Source organism: Corylus avellana, chromosome ca2 (assembly GCF_901000735.1).
Source record: "Corylus avellana chromosome ca2, CavTom2PMs-1.0".
Lineage (NCBI taxonomy): Eukaryota > Viridiplantae > Streptophyta > Magnoliopsida > Fagales > Betulaceae > Corylus > Corylus avellana.
Genome location: NC_081542.1, coordinates 8,764,882 through 8,784,954, shown reverse-complemented (window position 1 = coordinate 8,784,954; position 20,073 = coordinate 8,764,882). Strand labels below are relative to the sequence as shown.

Sequence of the window (20,073 nt, the reverse complement as noted above, 5' to 3'; positions counted from 1 at the left end):
AAAGAAAAAACAAATATTTTCCTACTGCAAATATTTTATTAAAGCATGGTAGTAGCAACTCATGTTATTTTCAAGTAGGTAAAATGTTAGGGTGTTACGAGAGCATTGATTTATTTTCAAGTAGCCGTAATTTGATTTCTTTATTGAATTTGTAGAAAAATATAGGATAAATATGGGCATATTATTTTCAAGTAGCTTTTAAGTTTTTTCAAAATCGCTAACCTACCTCTCTCTCTCTGTGTATGAAATAATATCGTATGTAGTATGCTATTATCGTCATTACCATATAAATGACATCGTTTAGGTTTTGGTTTTGGTTTTTTTTTTTTTTTTAATTGATTTTTTTTTTTTTTTAAAAGCTGATTAAAGCGGTTATTAAACTTCTTATCTCGCCTAGCGATTGCCCTTTAAATGGTTAGTGGAAGTGATAAAATTTAGAAATGATGTCATATGTGTAGTAGAAAAGCTTGACGGCATTATGATTTTGTTTTGTTTGTTTTATATATATATGAAATAATGTCATTTATCTTAGTATGCTATTATCGTCATTACCATAGAAATGACATTGCTTTGTTTTTTTTTTTAATTGATTTTTTTTTTTTAAAAAAGAAATTAGCGGTTATTAGAGTTATTAATCGCCAAACGGTTAACCGCCTAGGCGGTTAGTGAAAGCAGATATAAAAATTTAGAAATGATGTCCTTATGTAGTAGAAAATGACATTATGATTTTGTCTTGTTTTTAAAAAATTTGAACTTTTAATTTTTTTTTTTAAAAATAGTTAATGATTATTAATTGCTAAACCGCTAACTGTCAATTAAGTGTATAAGTGGTTAGCGAAGATAGTTAAAGAATTTTAATAACTTTATTTTTACTCATAGGACAAGTAACATTGAGCATTACTCCGAATCTAAACGGCACGTGAGTGGCGTGAGTCAAAGTCGCACACGTGGCGACACAGAAGCTGAGTTCCTAACTTTCGAAAAACGCCCGGAGATTTCTCGAACCCTCCTCAGCCCTGTCTGTTTAGAGAATCTATACCTTATTTCTCCCTCCACCTCTCTGTCTCTCTCTGTCTCTCGCTGAAAGCCGATTACGACGCCGTTTAGCAGCGGAACCATGTCGATCCCATCGTCGTCCTCCCAATTCACCTACTCGAGCACCGGCACAAGCACCAGCGGTTCCTATTTCCCCATGCCCTTCCACCTCCAGCACTCGGCCGCTGCAACGACGCCGTCGCAGTACCCCACCCCCTACGTGGGCCCCACTCCCCGTCGCCGCCCCCGTCTATCCCGCTGCCCCCGCCCCCGCCGGCGCCGGCGCCTACTCCCTCCCTCAGTACCACCAGGTCTCTTTAAGTTTTATCAGGGAAGAGTTAGGGTTGTTGAGATTCGAGAAACTGTTATTACGAAATCTGATATTCGTTTTGTGTATTTGAACAGGCCCAACAGTTGTTTCAGAGGGATGCGCAAACGATTACACCCGAAGCACTTGAGAGTGTGAAGGCTGCCCTTGCGAGCAGTGAAATTGAGCACAAAGCGGAGACTAAGAAGAAAGCACTGCCTCGCAAAGCCGCTGGCCAATCTTGGGAGGACCCAACCCTCGCAGAGTGGCCAGAAAGTATGAACCATCTCACCATTCTCTTCTTCAACCAATCGATTTTTTTAGTAATATCGCATGCATTTACTCGCAAGATTGTTAATTTCACTGTCAGTTTTCTTATTCTTTTTAGCTGGATGCATCTCTCATGTCTTTCAATTGTGTTGGCATTCTGCAGACGATTACCGCCTCTTTTGTGGTGATCTTGGAAATGAAGTAAATGATGATGTTCTTTCAAAAGCATTTTCAAGATTTCCTAACTTTAACATGGCGAGAGTAAGTTTGTTTATTATTATTATTATTATTATTATTTTTTAAATATCTTTCTATTTCTTCAGTTCTCATCTTATTAGCAAATGTTTGTTTGGTGTGAACTTTTTGCTTTTTGTCTTCAGATTTTTGTTTGAAGTGCTCAGAGCAATTAATGTTTTGTGTATAAGGTAGGTCTTGCCTGCAATTCACATTTTGGTTGGAAATTTAACCCTAACTTGCAAGTCGCAAATTAATGAAGTGGTTTATGTTATCTGGCGTGCAGTGTTATTCTAAATATTGCAAAACATCTATAATATTTGAGATTGTTAGATGTGAAATTAAATTATAATTTGCATACTTCACAACCTAACATCTGGGGCTTGGACAGCTGGAATCGTCATGTGGAGCTTGTATCTGTTAAATTTGACCTGACTTGTGAAGTAGCTTGAGTAATAGCAGGGTTGGGTCAATTCAAATGAGTTGTAGTCAGGTTAGTAAACTAATTGAGCTCGCAAAGTGGGTTTTATTTTGTTCAATAGTTTTGGAACCATAGGTGTGGGTATTTGCTTACTCTTTTAATATCTAAGTTTCCTGAATATTTTCTGTCAAGAGTAGTAGGAACCCCAAAATTCACATGATCTTTATTTTAGGTCCTTGATATATGCTCTTGAATATGCGGAACCCTTTCTAGCAATATCTGGCACATGTTAAGATGACCATACATTGAACCTGATAAACAAAAAATGATGCACATGTTATGGCTGTCTTTATTTTTCATGGGTGGTCTAGGGAGGGGGAATAGGAATTGGGTTAGTCAGTGAGGTTTGTGCTTATGTAAATGAATAGTTTGTATACAGGTTAAACTCAGAGAGGGATCTTGTTTAATTTTATAGTCTTGACAGGACCAGCTTGCTGCTTTGGAAAATTGACTGTCTCAGGGCTACCCAACAAAAATATTTGTTAGATACACAAGAAAAAAAAAAGCATAAAAATGGTTTAGGGTATCCTTTTCTTTTGCTTGATATTTTCTAATTGCACCCTAATTGCTCTAAAATCATTTTTAATAAGTTATTTCAATATCATTAAATAAGCACAAAGGGGCGCAACACTAGTACATAGGTACCATACAAAAAAACCCCTAATCAGGCTAATCTGAAGAAAAAGAACAAAAGTTTAAAAATCTGCATAACCAGAGACATGGAGAGTGGCATGACATACTTCGCCTGTTTCTACTTTTTATGAGTTTTTAGCTTTATGTAGAGGGGCTCTCTTGTATACTTCTTGTGTACTTGGGTTCCGCCCTTCTGCTCTTTGATTGAATATGCATTACTTATTAAAAAAAAAAGTTGCATTTCAATGAATATTCCCTTCTCAAAATTGGAAGTTATACACCTACACATCCTTTCTCTGTGCAATACTGAACAAATTCGGATAAAATACCTTCAACGGACTATCTCCACACCACACATTAGGCTAAATACTAACCTTTGACCCATTACCCACCTCAAATTTAACAAATTTTGAAAACTTTTCCGAGTCCCTTCTTATATATTTCCAAACTCCCACACCAAATGGCCCTATTGCCTCCTTAGAGCAATACCATCTCCTTATACTATCATATTTAGCCTCTATCACCAATTTCTGTAGTGCATCTCTATTTATAGCATACTACCACAACCACTTTTCGAAAAGGGCTCGATTGAGCTGAATAAGATTTCCAACTCCCAACCCACTTGATTTTAGTGGAGAACAAATCCGTGCCCAATTCACTAAATTAAATTTAAACTCATTCCTAATACCACCCAATAAAAAAATCCTCTGAAGTCTCTCAATCCTATTAGCCACTCCCATTTGAATAGTGAAAAGAGAGAGATAATACCTAGGTAAAGAGGATATTGTACTCTTGATCAGAATCAACCTACCACCCTTAGATAATAAAGTTTTTTCCTTCCGGTCAAACCATGTTCCATTTCTTCAATAATGCTATTCCAAAAGGCTATGGCCTTATAAGAGGATCCCAATGGTAAACCCAAGTACTTCATTGGTAACAAAGATACTCTACAACCAAGAATACTGGCCAATTCTTCTACATCTCCTACTTTGCCTACAAGAACAATTTTTTATTTTGCTACATTGATTTTCAAACCTGAAATTGCCTCAAAACATAAGAAAATACATCGGCAAATTTCGAATTTGTTCAGAATTTGGATCACAAAAAATCCAAGTATCATCCACAAACAGTAAACGAGATATTGACAACTCTTCATTACTTCTCAACCCTACTGAAAAACATGACAAAAGTCCCTTATCCACGGTAGCTGTCATCATCCTGCTCAATGCCTCCATAATACCATGGACAATAGTGGCGACAACAGACTTGTCTCAATCCATGAGAGCTAGAAAAAAATCCGGACAGTGCACCATTCACAAGATTGGAAAATCGCACCGTAGAAATACAATGCTCTATCCAATCCCTCAATTTCTCCCTGAATCCGCATCTTTTCAACAAATAAAGCAAGAACTCCCAATTTACATGATCATACACTTTCTCCAAATCTAACTTGCACAACACTCTGGGTTCACCCAATCTAAAATTATAACCTTTGTAAAACTCCAATGATGGTTTTATGGTTTAAATTGGACTGGGCTATTAATGACCTATGTGAATTCATTGATTGCACCATATTGGATCACTTTTTCTAGTTCCACTATGGTTGTTGCATTTATCTATGATCGTTTAGAGTTAAGAAAGGTTGTTACCAAAAAAGAAAAGAATTTATAAAACAATTAAAAAAGAAAGAAAGAGAAGGGTGTTTTTGAAAGGTTAGTTATTAGCAATAGGGCCCATTGAATATGCTTTTTTTTCTTTCTTTAGAGAGTCTATCAGAGGCGCACATACATGTGCAAGAATGGTGAACTAATCTTGACCTAGGTGCTTGTGATGGGAGACAATTCGTTGTAATACTTGTGAGTCTGCTTTAAATTGTTGGAATGATGGTTTATTTCTTCTTGCTTGTGAGTGGTAGCATCAGGCTTTGATTGTTCTGCCTGCTTCTTGTGTCTTTCTATGTCCCCACTCAGACTGGGTCATGTTTGTGGTTTTGTGCTGTCCCCTTTTCCTTTTCATCGGTTTTCTTAAGTGATTTTTTTTTTTTATTGCAAACTAATGTATTTCATAATCTTCAGGTTGTCAGAGATAAGAGGACTGGCAAGACCAAGGGCTATGGATTTGTTAGCTTTTCGACTCCCGCTGACATTGCTGCAGCACTTAAAGAGATGAATGGTATGTCATTCTTTTTACTAATAAATGTACTCGCTTGATTGTGTCATTTTCTCTGTTGAACAATATGTTTTTGGTGTCACTATGCATGAGCCGTTCTTAGTAAGACAAACGCTGTGGTTAGTATAATGATCTTTTGTGAGGAACTGAGGGATAATATGATGCTATATGTTATGCTTTTATATGCTACATGTTTGACCGGTGTCAAAGAATAAATTTTAAAATTATAATCTTTTGGCAGGTCGAAGTGGTTTTGGATAATTACTCTCTTTACAAGCCAATAACAGTGTTCATATAGCGTTGGAATACTCTATGATCAAAATTACTGACCTACTTATGCAGCGGGGTTGTTGGCAGGATAATCATACTAGGCATGATGAGTTCTCAAAAATAGCGTAAAATTGGATGAACTTTACAATGGATGTTTGTGCCTGAACAACTTTTTGGAGCTCTGACACTTGAAATTACTGAAGTAATATGTCTCTCATCTATGGATTTAATCTCACAACTGATTACATTCTATTTTGCATGACAGAAAGTTTTTCACTTTGGCAATGCAAAGAAGAATTTTAGGATGAACTTTGCGTGTTGGGGGCCTGAAATGCACCCTTTGGGGGCTCTTAAGACTCCTGCAATTTCTAAGTGTTCCATGTTTTTTAATCACAATTAATTAGTCATGCCGTGTTTGATCTTTGTAGTATAAGAGCATTTTATATCGATAACATATGTTATTGATTTCCTGTAGTATGCTTGCTTTGAGATGTGAAAGTTGGATAGGGCTATGGTCACAATTAATCCCAGAGTTAAGAGCTCGACTAAATTTCTATTGGGATTACTGTATATAATGTTAAATGATCACTTGAAATCAGGTAAATATGTTGGAAATCGTCCAATCAAACTACGTAAGAGCAACTGGAAGGAGAGGACTGACCATGAGGCATTGGAAAGACAAAAGGTATTGTTCCCAATTTTGCACTGCGTGGTTAAGTTTTCTTTCTTGCTTGCTCAATGTGTAGTTCGAGCTTATGTGGAGTTCATTGTTTTCTTGACAGAACCAAAGTCAAAAGAAACCGAAGCTTTCGAAGAAGAGTGTCTTGCACAAGTGAGACTAAAGTTATATGATGCGAATGTATTGATGTTGAACAGTCTAAAGAGCTTTCTGTGCCTTTCTCCATTTGTTAACTAAGGTTATATGATTATGTGAATGTAATGATGTTGAACAGTCACAATTAACAGATGTGAATGTTATTGAATCGAGTATTGCTGAAGTGTTGGCTTTGTTCCATTCTTGGATGCTCTTTTTTGTTTGAGGAACGCTACTCTTCATACTACATTTTCACATGAGCTTCACAGCCACAAATGTGGTATGTTTAATCTCGAGAAGCCATTTAAAATACGTTATATTAATTTTATGTGAGAGTATGGGCATGATCTACCTGTTCGGGCTGTCTAAGTAAGAGGGGTCTGAACTGTCTAAACACCTGTCTGAGCAAGTGTGTCTGCCCTTGTTATCACATAGGTTGCCCTATTTCAATATTGCACCATATCAAGATTCTACATACGCAATAGTTTTCATAAGACAGAATTATTAGTATATATTCTCTATTTTAAGATTCTAAAAATAGGAAACTACATTTATCTTTCGATCATCCTTGTTGCAATGTACCCCAAATATTTCAATTTAATTTTTCTTTTTTCTTTTTTGTTGGAAAAATTTTATGTATCTATTGATCTACCATTGGGGGTTGCAATATCCCATTCCACTCTCAAAATGACAAAAATAGATTGGCATTAAAAAAAAAAAGAAGAATAAATTGGAATAAAAAAATTGAAAAATAATATTTTAAAAAGTAGATAATGAAATAGATAATTAGCTTAAGTTTGTATTAAAAAAAGAGTACGCAAAATAGGAAAAAGAAAAACTTTTTAAGAGTTATTTAGGCCAGTGCAATATATATATATACCCTTAATCTCTTCTTTAGTGTAGACGCGATATATATTTTCAAGAAGTAGAAATCATAGATGTGTGAATAGGCGTTTTTAAAGTTTGTGGTCATTTACAAAATATTTATTATCTAATCGCGTCTACACTAGAGAAGAGATTGAGGGAAAGAAGATTATCATTCTCGTAGTATATATAATCCATCGTCCAAACAGACCTCCAATAGCCCAAAAAAAAAAAAAAGGAAAAAGAAAAAGAAAAGAAAAATCCCAACAAAGATGACCTTACACTATTGACCCAATTTGATGCTCCTCCTAATATTGTTTTAATTTTTATTTAAGTTGATTTTTTTTTTTTTTTTTGGGTGTCAAAAATCAGTTGAAATGTTGATAAGATCTTATAGGAAATCTTAGGTACTCTTCTGGTGGATATTATTTTCTAAAAACTAAGTGACAAAAATAAGGGCCACTTTCTTTTTTGTTTTTTTCAAAAAAATAATATCCACTTAAGAGGACACTAAGCATTTTCCTAATACAATCCATCCAAAAAATTGTTTCATTTAGCAATAGTTGTTAATGTGTTTTAAATGTGTTTGGAAAAGTGTTTTGATATAGCATAAGGGTACAAATTGTTTTTGAGTTTTTAAGAGTACTTTGAGCTGTTTGTTAAATTTTGAAAACAGTACACATACCTCATCAAAGTTAAACTATCAGCCCATTATCAATGTTTCCTAAAACTACCAATTGTGCCAATAATCCATCATCCAAACGGCCAAGGAGGATGGCCGAACCACCCCCTAGCCATTTGGGGGTGGTTTGACCACCCACGATGGTCGAGTCACCCCCTTTTTTTAAATTGTTTTTTTATTTATTTGAATTTATAATGATATTTTTGTCTTATTGAAAAAATTTTACGGTTATTTTTGTCTTTTCAGTAGCCTTTGAAGACATTAACATTTTTTGGTAGTTTAGAAAAAACATTAACAGACATTAACGGTCTGTGCTCTTCAATTCTCCGGCCTTCGCCCTCGCAAGTGGGAAACACGCGCCTCCTTCACCATCAGTCTCTTGCAACAGCTTTTGGGGGGCACTGTAATTCTCAAATCTGAAACTAATCTTTTTTTTTTTTTTTTTAATCAAAGCGGGAGAGGGGGATCTAATCTTTGGCTTTGGAATAGACTGGGTTAAGCTTGCCCATTCTATTGGGGTTATAACGTCTTTGAATTGTTCCCGGTATCAGTTGAATCAAACATTTGGGTAGCTTCTACGATTATGCTATTGTGAGGTTGTGGAGTTGGGCTTAGGCTTTTGTTGAATTTGGGAATATCTGGTTCTTCTATCTGGTAGGAGTATTTGCATTTTACATGGTCAGAAATTTCGTGCAAAATTGACATACTGAGTGTTTCCTGATATGATTTAGTTTCCTGCCTTTGTACTTCGATCTTTGGCTTTATTTATAACTTTACTCAGCCACTTTGTTGTTCAATATCTGTTTTTTCTTTCTTTTCTTGTTTTTTTCTTCTTCTTTTTTAATGGATTTTTGGTTGCAACTTCTACTGCATGCATATTCTTAAAGTCTCATATACCTTTATTGCAACTGATTGTTGCTATTTTTGCTTTGCAATAGTATTGAACAATCTGTGTATAATTTTGCGAAGATCCAGGTGCTGACTCGATGTCTCTGCCATTTAGTTCTTCCAGGAAGAGGAAGTCTCGAAGTAGACAAGATCGAACTCTATTGGTTGCTGAGACCCTCGCCAAGTGGGAAGAGCGTAATGCTCAGCTCGACTCTTGCAAGAGTGAGATCAAATCAGTTTGTAAAGCTTTAACTATTGGATCAAAGAAGGGATGTATAAAGGGAAATGGAGGACCTGAAAACTCATCATGTAATTACAAATGTGTTAGGCAGAGGATATGGGATAAATGGGTTGCAGAGAGTGAGCCAAAGGATAAAAGACTGTGGCTTGGCACTTCTGAAAATGTTATTGATGTTACCTTGTCTTATGATAAAGCTGCAATGTCTAGTTCTTGTGCCCACCTCAACTTTTCGGATTATTGTTCAGCAACAGCATATGTTTAACAGCAACTGCAGCAATCTTAGATTGTACAAATTACTTTAAAGATATAAGCATGAAGCTTGTACCCCCAATTTAAGAAATGAGGATGGGGAAGATGAAGCAGTCACTGAAGCTGCCATACCAAGTACTATGCAGCAGGTAGAAGAAGCAAATGATGAACGGTATAGCATTGAAGAAGAATCCAAGTGTTTATGGGATGAGGTACAAGAGTATTCTATGAATGAAATGTGGTCTTTGGATGAATTTGACGCTCACTTTGAAGGAAGTCCAATCTGTGATATTGAATCGGTATTGGGTCATGATGCTGGTTAGCTTTGGTTCTTTGTCGTTGAGAGTATGAATGACATGGCAAAAAACACCTTCCTAAGTTATTAATAGGCAGGCAGTAGGAGTACTAGAATTGTTAGAATTATTTTGAATTTTGAGGGTAATTGGCTGAGCTGGTTCTTTAAGGGTTTTAGATTGGGGAATTGGCTTTATTTTTTGTATAACAATTACACCACTTTAGGATACACCATCTTCAATTGAATGATAAACAAAGTATATATATATGATTAATAAAGTTTTTGTTATGCATTTATGTTGGCTTATTGGTTTGATTTACTGCATATTTCTACCTTGTTTCTTATTTGATTAGTCGTTTAACATTGTTTGTTACTTCTAATTTGTTTTTAATTATTTAAATTCAGCGTTGGCTTTTAATTATTGTTGAAGGCTCTTTTCATCGTTTTTGCTGAAGCATGGTGGGGGATTTTTTTTTTTTTAAAACAAAACATGCTTTGTAAATTTATACATTGTTTGTTGTCATCCAGGACCTCCCTTGGCTGTAGCCTGTAGAATCTATCATATTTTGTCCATAGAAGAGAATATTGAGTAAGGGTGTGTTTGGTAAGAAGGTACTTTTTTTTTTTAAAAAAAAAACTGCGTTAAGCGTTTTTAAAAAAATCGCTTTTTGAAATCGCAAACCCAAATGTTAGAATCCAAGGATATATAGAAGGGTAAGAATAACGCTAAACACTGATTAGATTTTGAGTCTGTTTGATTGCTAGAAGATAATGTAATTTTTTTCAATTTTTTAAGGGGAGCTACATTGGATTTGATCATATTGCATATAACCTCTTTCCTAAAATCCAACAAAACATGTTCAACTTGACACGTCATTCACAACCTAAAAGATCTCAACATATAATCTTATCATCTTCAAGCAACAACGGAGGAGAGGTCAACATGTGCATGTGAGAGTGACTGCTAATATAAAGCATCAAGAAGAAAAATATATGGCGGAATAAAAAAGAGATATTGCAAAAGCAGACAGAAATCAAAATTACACTTGAGAAGCAGTAGAAAGTTCGAGAAAAAAAATTGACTCGTAGCCAGAAGAAAAAATAAGTGAAATTATTTTAGTTCCATACTCTTTAGAAACACTTTCAGCCTCGACATTACAAACTCAGTAATCTCATCTGGCCTCACAAATTGAATAAGAAATAATACCCCTATGTTTTCAATAACAAGAATGCTCATGAAAAAAAGAAACTTTCCTATTTAACCACACAAAGAATTGAACAAAAGAATTCTGTACTTACATTAAGAGAAATATCACTTTGTCCGCAAAAATCCACGTACTTCAATTAGGAAATTATTAAGATTTTTCCTGAATCTCTGATAGTTTATACGATCGAGGGTAGACGACAGCTGATTTGCGCTTGTGAGAGATTGCAATGCATTTTCCAGCCTTGATCTGAGGGTCAGATTCGCCTGCCTTTCTATCAACTCATTGCCTAATCTCTGCAAGACAGAATACCCCAAACCAATCCCTCAGAGAACATCCTTTGACAAGGAAAAAAACTAGAGAAGGATAAGAGCTAAGTCATCTTATCAACTTGCACACGTGAAATTCATTTAACAATTTTTGAGAAATTAATCGATTTCGAATACAAGAAGACAAAAGTGATTCGGCTTCCAAAACTCCACCTGTAATTCATACAATCCCAGAAAGCTCAAGAAAGTTTATAGGGGATTATCTATTTGGATCTCACCAGGAAAGATTTTTGGGAATACAGGAAACCCCTAAGAAATGCAGAAATGCGATATACTTTTTGGCTGTCCCGCTAAATTTGGATTTGCTGTCAATTTGGCCCATCAATTTTAATTTGGCAAATCTAATACTAAGTAATAAGTATATTGCGTTTCTGCACCAAATTGAACACCCAAACTTGAGGGACCAAATTGATAACAAATTACAAACCCAAACTTGGAGCGACTAATTTGTAGTTTGGCCGATATTTTTCCATCACATGGCTGGAAGTTGATTAAATTTTGTTACTAAATCAAATGAATGCTTGAGAACTAACACAAGTTGGGACATGGATCTCGCAAAACTATACTGTGAATTGAAATAGAATGCCAGGTTGCACAAAAACTCAGAGAGAATACCTGATATAGGCCTTGTTCACAAAGAATCAAAGGAAGGAGAGCATCTGCTGCACTGCTGACCAGATCAGGGCTGAATCATAAAATAAGCACTTCAGAATATGATAGAAAAGAAAGCAAAAAGGTAGCCCATTAAGTGGATGTATGGATAACTACATGTGTGCATGCATGCATGCGTGTGGGCGTGTGTGGAAGAGAAGACATCTCCCTTCTGTTGAATGGAGCACTGAGCGTCCCTCACTAGCATTTTGTACAGAAATCGCATGGGTACTTGTCAAATATATGTTCCCCTTTTTCTTCCTTTTTCTTTTCTTTTTTGGTTTAAAAGCAAAAAGAAGTGTGATTAGAAAACTTTATTCACCTCTAGCATCACTATGAGGGGTGTCCAATACAAGCGTGCTATATATGCATATGGATGTATATAGACATAAGAGTATAAATCATCAAAACCAAAACCTTAATAAAGATAAAGTGAATCTTTGACCTGTAATCCTCAAAGAGGAGTAACTGCAGCAATGAACGAAGGAACCGGCTCAAAATGCCTTCCTGCAAATTTCCACCTGGATCTTTAAGTCCAGCAATATGTAAGCCCAAGCCCGTTTTACCACAAACTGTCTCAGTGTAATGGTAGGAAGCAAGAGCTTTCAGAGCTCTTAGACACATATCAACTACTTCTGTGTCCTACAAAATTCACCAAAAAAGTTCAGCCACAAGTACAACAAATGAAAGTTCCTAATCTATATATATATATATATACATAAGGCTAGTAAAGAAGTTTCTTGTGTAAGAAAGTAATGTCAAATTGTACAGATAGAGGAATGCAATAACCCCCAGAGGCCACAACACAATTCCCCTCCTATCCAACACAGACAAAATCCCCTTTCCACCTGATGCTCACCTATTAAGGGTAGGGTCCATGAAGACTACAGTGGTCATTGATTAAGACATACACTTCTTAATACTTCAATATGCAGATATGTACAGCAATATTTATATATGCTACCCAATTGACATCATGGTCTTTATTTATTATTTTTTTCAATGTCATACATGATAAAGCATGCTGCTATTTACCTGGTAGTGAAGACCAAAATCAAGAGTGCCAAGTACATGAGTGAAGGCTTCTCCATTTAGTTGTGCAACTGTTTCAGGATAAACCTCTAAGAGGTGTGATAGCAGAGAGAAGTACTGCACAAAAATGCACAGTATATCAGCTTCAAAAAATAACACCAGGGTTTTTTCTTTCATGATTGATACAAATGCTTACATCATGACAGAGCTTAGGATATTTCAGCAGGTCCAAAGATATCAGAGGGGTGACTATGTGAAGACCAAAACAAACAACCTGCAAGACCAATACATAAGAAATTTCATTTCTAATCTTTTACTTTCTGTTTGCTAGGCAATTCATTAGATGCCACCTACAGAAATTATGTATGTTAACTGCAAACTGAAATTACCTGAGATATATTTGTGCCCTGTGTCTCAATAGAATCTGATGAAAAATCAACCTGCAATATTCAATACTTCCCAATAAGGATCATTTAAAACCTTAAGGTAAACAATACCCTTTCCAACGTTTCAACTTATTAGAAAAAAAAAAAGGAAAAAGTATACCAGATCTTTTGAACAAAGGCTTGAAAGGAGCTGAAGAAGAGCACGCAAATCCTTATACTTCTCGGTCTTTGCCTCACTAAGTAAGCTGCTTGAAAGGCTAAGTGATATCTGGAAAAACAGTGAAGAAGGGAAAAATGTCAAGGGAACAATACATTAGTAACTCGAAAGCATGTCAACAACAATGATTATGTAATAGTCAATTCCTTACAAAAAACAACAAAACAATTACAGCATTAGAGAAAGAGCTCCAACCCACAAAGGCAGAGAAATAAATTCCAGAACACAAATTAATATGAAAGTACAACAATAACAAGCAATGACGAGGTCTTTCCTGTTAAGTACTTTCATGACATATTAGAAAATTGGAAAGAAAATGTAAGACTATGAAGGATTAAGAAAAAGTAGCAGGTACAGTGATGTTAATCTTTGAGCTGAATCTGGGTAAAAACATGGTAAAGCAGAGGGTGAGTATTAAAATAACAAAAATAAGCTGTCCTTATAAGCAATTTCTTTTGCCTTTCCCTTTACTATCAAAGAAACAATGAACCCTATGCTGCATTATACTGTTGGCATCAATAGGGGATTTAGTCCTCTTGAAAACAATGAAATCACACATCAAAAAAACTTTAGCAAACATAAAAAGGAAGAGCCTGCTGAAAGCTCGACCAAAATGTTTCAAATTTGTGAATTTTGGGTCCTATAAAACCACAAATTATTTTTAGATGACTTTGATCCCAAATGCATGTTGCAAAACATCATTCGCCTTTCAGTGACTCATATGAACGGGTTTCGTTGTTTTCAAGAGGACTATAAATGTACTCTTATATAGTATATACACTACAATGATACTCAGCAACAGTCCCTCAAAAATTAGAGCATGTATGTCATGAAAGCTTAGCTTGGAATAAATGAACTTCAATCTATTACAACTTAAAACTTAGTAGCCATATTCATTGCTCTGTACTCGGCTTTTGCATTATATCATGCTACTGTTGTATGTCTCTTAGTCTTCTATGTAACTAAATTACATAGACCTTCCGATTAAAAGAAAGTCTGCCCAATCAGCATCGGTAATCCTACCATTCTGCGGTATCCGTTCAGCTGAACAAAAATCCAAGACTAGGGGCTCACTTAAGATAGCAAAGAATACAAGTTACAGCATCCCAATAGGAGACCTTAGGAGCTTCCAAGAACTGACTAACTACATTAACTGCATATTTCATATTCCATCTAGTGATAGAAAGATAATTGAACTTCCTAATTCGATAAATATCTACTAGGATCCTCAACTCTCCTCATCCTTCAAGAGTTTGGATCCATAGGAACATTAATAGGCCGAGCACCTAATAAATCTGTTTCATTTAATTGAACTTCCTAATTCGATAAATATCTACTAGGATCCTCAACTCTCCTCATCCTTCAAGAGTTTGGATCCATAGGAACATTAATAGGCCGAGCACCTAATAAATCTGTTTCATTTAATAAATCAAGTACATGCTTCCTCTAAGATAAGCTAATACCTTTCTTAAACTCTGAAACTTCAATACGAAGAAAGTATCCATAATTCTTTGGTATGAAACTCGTACTACAAAAGCTGTTTCGACTTGGTAACAGCCCAGAGTCATTTTTAGTAGTCACAATATACACATACACTAGAAGAAAAATGTAACTCGCATTAGTATGTAAGTGGAATACCAAATGATAAAGAAATACTGGACTCCCTCTCTCTGAGGGCACTCCACTCTCTCATAGAGTCTGTCCCTTCCTATCCTTTTCCTTCCATCCTTTGGCCTTCTCCCTTTCTCTCAATCGTGAACCATCTTGAAGATACTGAGCATCTGATTAGCAAAACAGAGGCCTTTAACTGGTAGGATAACCCTCCCATCATGTTACCCAGCTCATCGGAATCCGAAGATCAATCCAGCCATATGTTAGTTGGGAAGATTATATCCCTTAAAACTATTCCAAAAACTTTGGTTAGAGCCACCTTGCAACATGCATGGCGTTTTCTAACCTTCCTCACCATTGAAGACCTAGACACAAACACCTTCTTGTTTACCTTTGCCTCCTCGCAAGAACAAGACTGTTTTGTTTGAAACCCCTTGGAATATCAAGAGTCATCCATTGTTCCTCAAAAACTGGAATAGGTTGGAGCTTTCTGGATACAGATCCATGGATTAACCCTCAAGCATATGACTTCTGCAAAAGCTACTACCATTGGAGGAAGGTTGGGGAACAAAGGCATGCAAAGAAGGAACTTCCTTAGGGTCAAAGTGGTGATCAAACTGAACCACCAATTGGTTCCTGGTTTCACCCACTCTTGTCAAGACAAACCTCCTGCATGGATACAGTTTAGGTATGAACGTCTCTCGGACTTCTGTTTTGGGTGTGGTCGATTAGGCCATATAACCCCCCCCATCCACCACCCCAACCCCATATAGCCCCTCTCTCCTTGCTGATTCTACTGTCTTTTCCAAAATGTAGGTTTCCATAAGTCCATACCTACAACCACCTTTAGCTAGGAGCAGAATCGGGCCTTTGACATGCCATAGAACCCTTAGTTTTGGACATTGCTATCAAGCATCTTGAGTCACAACTTGTATTCACCAACAAGCAAACAACTGAAGTTGAAAAGTTGGAACTGAGTCATCTGAGTTGCCCAAGAGCTAACCCTAATTCACTGGGGCTCACCAGCCAATCCAACTTGGCGGTCACCCAGGTCCTTGTCACCTGTCATGCATCTAATTTCCACCAACCCTATGTCAGACCCTCGAGCCTCATGTTAGCACCTCAACCTTCAATCATGCGTGATACTGAATCCAATATCTATACAACCTTAAATGCTACATTAAATGTTGTAGAGAAGGGTAAGGATATGGTATTGGGTGTTGTGAATCCCCATGTAGTCCAGTTAGCAGTGGTACCCGAATCTACCCCTAATTTCCCCCCAGGCTTCGGCCCATTTCCTTAATGGCCTAATTTCTTTAAATCCAACCCCTCATAGACAAGCCCATCTCAAGTCAGCCATTATTCAAATATTTTTCCATATGCATATTCTAACTTCTGTCAAATTGCCTTCGTCTTTTCTTCACCAATAATAACATGAATAATTCCATTTGACAAATTCAGATGGATTGCACTGGTAACCTTGGCAAGCATCTCTTCCCACCTATCAGCATCCATCTAATGGCACATTTTCCAATAATGCCTCGTAGACTCCTTACTGAATCAAAAGATCTTGCATCTTTCTCTAGCAAAGAGAGTAGTTCTTGTCATTGAACATCTCCACTTCATACTTGGTACTCGTAAAATTTATTGTAATTGTCTATCTTAATACTGAACCTAACTTTGATACCACTTCTTGTGCAATAGACCACAATTACAAAAAATCACACAAAACAATCACACAAGAACACCAGAATTTACGTGGTTCCTTTTTTTTTTTGATAAGTAATAAATTGTTTTATTAAAAGCGTAAAGGCGCCCCAAAGTACACTGAGAGAATACAACGGGATCACCTAACTAAAAGTGGAAAAGCGAAAAAGAAAATCATCATAACTAATCGACACCGGAAAGACATGCGCCACGGTTCAGAAATACAAAGTATGAAAGCAAGAAGCTAAGATGTCTTCCAAGGTCCCCTCTAAGTCCTCAAAACACCTATTATTCATTTCCCTCCATAAACACCAAAAAAAGCAAGTGGGCACCATCTTCCAAACCGAGGCACTCCCCCTCCTCCCTGAAGACCACCAACATGCGAGTAAATCCGAGACCCATCTCGGCATCACCCAAGACAACCCAAACCGACCAAAAAAGGCACACCACAGAGCATAGGCAACCTCGCAATGAAGGAGAAGATGATCCACCGTCTCCTCACTCCTCTTGCACATACAACATCTGTTCGTTACAATCACCTGTCGCTTCCTGAGGTTATCTAGGATCAGAATTTTGCCCAAAGCCGCCGACCACACAAAGAAACTCGCCCTTGGCGGAGCTTGTGTTCACCACACACTCTTCCAAGGGAATCCCTTCCCCTCAGTACAAGCCAAGGAGGTGTAAAAGAGCTTGACCTTGAAACAGCCTCTTTTGGAAGAGTTCCACCACAACCTATCTTCACACCCTCGACTCACTCGAGCAGAATGTAGCACCTGAAAAAACGAGGCCAAAACATCCACCTTCCAATCGTGAGCCTCTCTAATAAAACTAACGTTCCACTGATTAGAGCACCCTGCACCTCCAAATGATCCGCAACTGAGGCGTCCTTGGCACAGGCAATGCTAAATAAGCCTGGAAAAGCTATCTTGAAAGCCGTATCACCACACCACAAATCATGCCAGAATCGAACCCTAGTCCCAACCCCCACCTCAATCCGAGTAAATCCTTTGAAAGTGTCCCACCCTTTCCAAATGTTCTTCCATAACCCCACCCCAAAAGATCCACCCGGCTCCAAAGAGCACCACCCTCCCCAAACACTTCCAAACTTCGCATCCACCACAGCCCTCCACCAAGTATCTCTCTCAACTCCATAGCGCCACAACCATTTTCCTAACAGGGCACGATTGAACACCATTAAGTTTCTAATACCCAAACTTCCCTCCTAAATCGGAGTGCAAACCTTCGACCACTTCACCAGGTGGTACTTGAACTCTTCGCCTAGACCTCCCCATAGAAAATCCCACTCCAGCTTCTCAATCCGCTTAGGAACACTAACCGGAATGGGGAAAATAGACATATAGTAAGTAGGCAAATTGGCGAGAGTGCTCTTGATCAACGTGACTCTTCCACCCTTCGACAAATACAGCCGTTTCCACCTGGCCAACCGACGTTCTATCTTCTCGATAACTCCGTCCCAAATATGCTTAGCCTTACAAGAGGCCCCCAGCGGCAACCCAAGATACTTTACTGGCAAAGAATCAACCCCACACCCTAGAATACAGGCTAACCTGTCCACTTGTTCCACATTCCCCACAGGAATTAACACCGACTTCGCCAAGTTAACATTCAAACCGGAAGCAGCTTCAAAGAGTGAAAATAAACTCCGCAAAAAAGGAAGCTGGGTGGGCGTAGCATTGCAAAAATCAAGGTATCATCCACAAACAAAAGATGAGAGAGTGTAATATTACCAACCTGGAAACCTTCTATAAGCCCCCCATTAACTGCCGCCGAGATCATTCTACTTAAAGCTTCCATCACAAAAACAAACAGCAGAGGAGACAGGGGGTCCCCTTGTCTTAAACCCTTGGAACTGCTAAAGAAGCCATTAGGAGAACCATTGATCAGAATCGAGAACCGCATCGAAGAAATGCAATGTTCTATCCAAGAGCACCAAATCCCGCCAAAACCACACCTCTTTAGCATGTATAACAAGAAGTCCCAATTCACATGGTCATAAGCTTTTTCCAGATCTATTTTGCAAATAACCCCTGGCTCCCCAGATCTCAACCGACTATCAAGGCTTTCATTAGAAATCAAGATAGGATCTAGGATCTACCTACCCTTGATAAAAGCACTTTGGGATTGAGAAATAATCTTATCCAGAACTACCTTCAATCTATTAGCTAAAACCTTAGCTATGATTTTGTAGATACTTCCCACAAGGCTAACTGGCCGAAAGTCTTTGAGATTGATAGCGCCGGGAACCTTCATAATAAGCGAAATGAAAGAAGCATTGAGGCTCTTCTCAAACAACCCTCCTGCATGAAATGCACTAAACACCTTCATAACGTCCTCCCTCACAACCTCCCAGCAAGATTGGAAGAAAGCCATAGAAAACCCATCGGGGCCCGACACCTTGTTGCCATTCATTTTAAACACTACCTTTCTAACCTCGTCCTCTTCGAAGTCTCTCTCCAACCAACTAGCCTCCAAATGGAATCAAAGGAGATACCGTCAACCATAGGCCTCCACCAGCTTTGCTCCAAGAAAAGTTTCTGATAGAACTCAACAATGTGCTCACTAATCTCGGTTGGATCGGACGAGGTGTTATCGCCAATCATAAGAGTATCCAAAGCGTTGTGTCTTCTATTAGAGTTGGCTATGGAATGAAAGAATTTGGTACACTTGTCGCCTTCCTTCAACCACATCACCCTGGATTTCTGCCTCCAACTCACCTCCTCCATAAGAGTACAATTCTCTAACTCTCGAACCACTTCTGCCTTCCTCATAACCTCCCCCGCATCCAATGCCCTTGTTTCTTCATTCTCATCCAACAACCGAAGCTCTCCAAGAAGCATCCTCTTATTCCTATCAATGTTGCCGAACGCCTCCTCATTCCATGTCTTCAAGTTCAACTTCAAAGCCTTGAGCTTGAGGTATGTCCCCTCAAAGTGAGGTATGTCCATAAGTGTAGGCGATCACTCTACTAACACTACTTCCCCTCAGGGTTTTATGTTAAGAAATAACAAAAAGACAAGCATACTCCTATGTAGTTTAATATTACCAAAATTTACGTGGCTCCCTCAATGTGAGATACATCTATAGGCGTAGGCGATCACTCTACTAACACTACTTCCCCTCATGGATTCATGTTGAGAAATATCAAAAAGACAAGCATACTCCTATGTAGTTTAATATTAAAATATCACACTAACAATGTGCATGACATCAGACTTGTCCAAATTCTTATAGCTTTCACCATCAACATGTACAACCTTTTTCACATATATTCACAAGATAAATGATAGAGACAAAGCTTCCCAAATAGAAAGATTGTTTAAATAGAGCGAACGAAATGGACAAGACTAAAGCTATATATATACAAACAGATGGACAAACAACATTTATACACGTACAACATTCAATCAGATGCACACGTCATGTATCAACAAGTTTTCTTTTGGCTCGCTTAATTGGCCCTCATAAAACAAAACACAAGAGAA

At 37.6% G+C, this 20,073-nt stretch overlaps 3 protein-coding genes across 3 annotated transcripts in view; 2 read left to right on the top strand and 1 right to left on the bottom strand.

Moving 5' to 3' along the window:
• Positions 1 to 987: 987 nt before the first annotated feature.
• LOC132172264 (uncharacterized) lies at positions 988 to 6,414 on the top strand. Its single transcript, XM_059583736.1, is given in 7 exon segments — positions 988 to 1,257; positions 1,259 to 1,346; positions 1,441 to 1,618; positions 1,776 to 1,873; positions 5,036 to 5,132; positions 5,999 to 6,084; positions 6,182 to 6,414. Coding segments are annotated over 7 exon segments (741 nt in total). The 5' UTR covers positions 988 to 1,117; the 3' UTR covers positions 6,236 to 6,414.
• Positions 6,415 to 8,745: 2,331 nt separating this feature from the next.
• On the top strand, positions 8,746 to 9,460 carry LOC132169007 (dehydration-responsive element-binding protein 2A-like). Its single transcript, XM_059580096.1, has 2 exons — positions 8,746 to 9,089; positions 9,193 to 9,460. Exons 1-2 carry the CDS (start codon positions 8,746 to 8,748, stop codon positions 9,458 to 9,460), a joined length of 612 nt encoding a protein of 203 aa, XP_059436079.1.
• Positions 9,461 to 10,524: 1,064 nt separating this feature from the next.
• The window catches only part of LOC132168723 (uncharacterized), a gene marked incomplete at its 5' end in the record, with an annotated part of 54,590 nt that continues 45,041 nt past the window's right edge, over positions 10,525 to 20,073 (bottom strand). Inside the window, 7 exon segments of the mRNA XM_059579749.1 lie at positions 10,525 to 10,933; positions 11,582 to 11,651; positions 12,063 to 12,259; positions 12,653 to 12,766; positions 12,846 to 12,923; positions 13,039 to 13,089; positions 13,196 to 13,303. Coding sequence (XP_059435732.1) covers positions 10,745 to 10,933; positions 11,582 to 11,651; positions 12,063 to 12,259; positions 12,653 to 12,766; positions 12,846 to 12,923; positions 13,039 to 13,089; positions 13,196 to 13,303 — 807 coding nt within the window.

What these genes read in the sequence shown, in the direction of transcription:
- LOC132169007 (XM_059580096.1), top strand. Translation starts at nt 8,746, where the DNA reads ATGTCTCTGCCATTTAGTTCTTCCAGGAAGAGGAAGTCTCGAAGTAGA. An exon ending in TCTTATGATAAAGCTGCAAT is followed by an intron (nt 9,090 to 9,192) that starts GTCTAGTTCTTG and finishes ATTACTTTAAAG; the next exon opens with ATATAAGCATGAAGCTTGTA.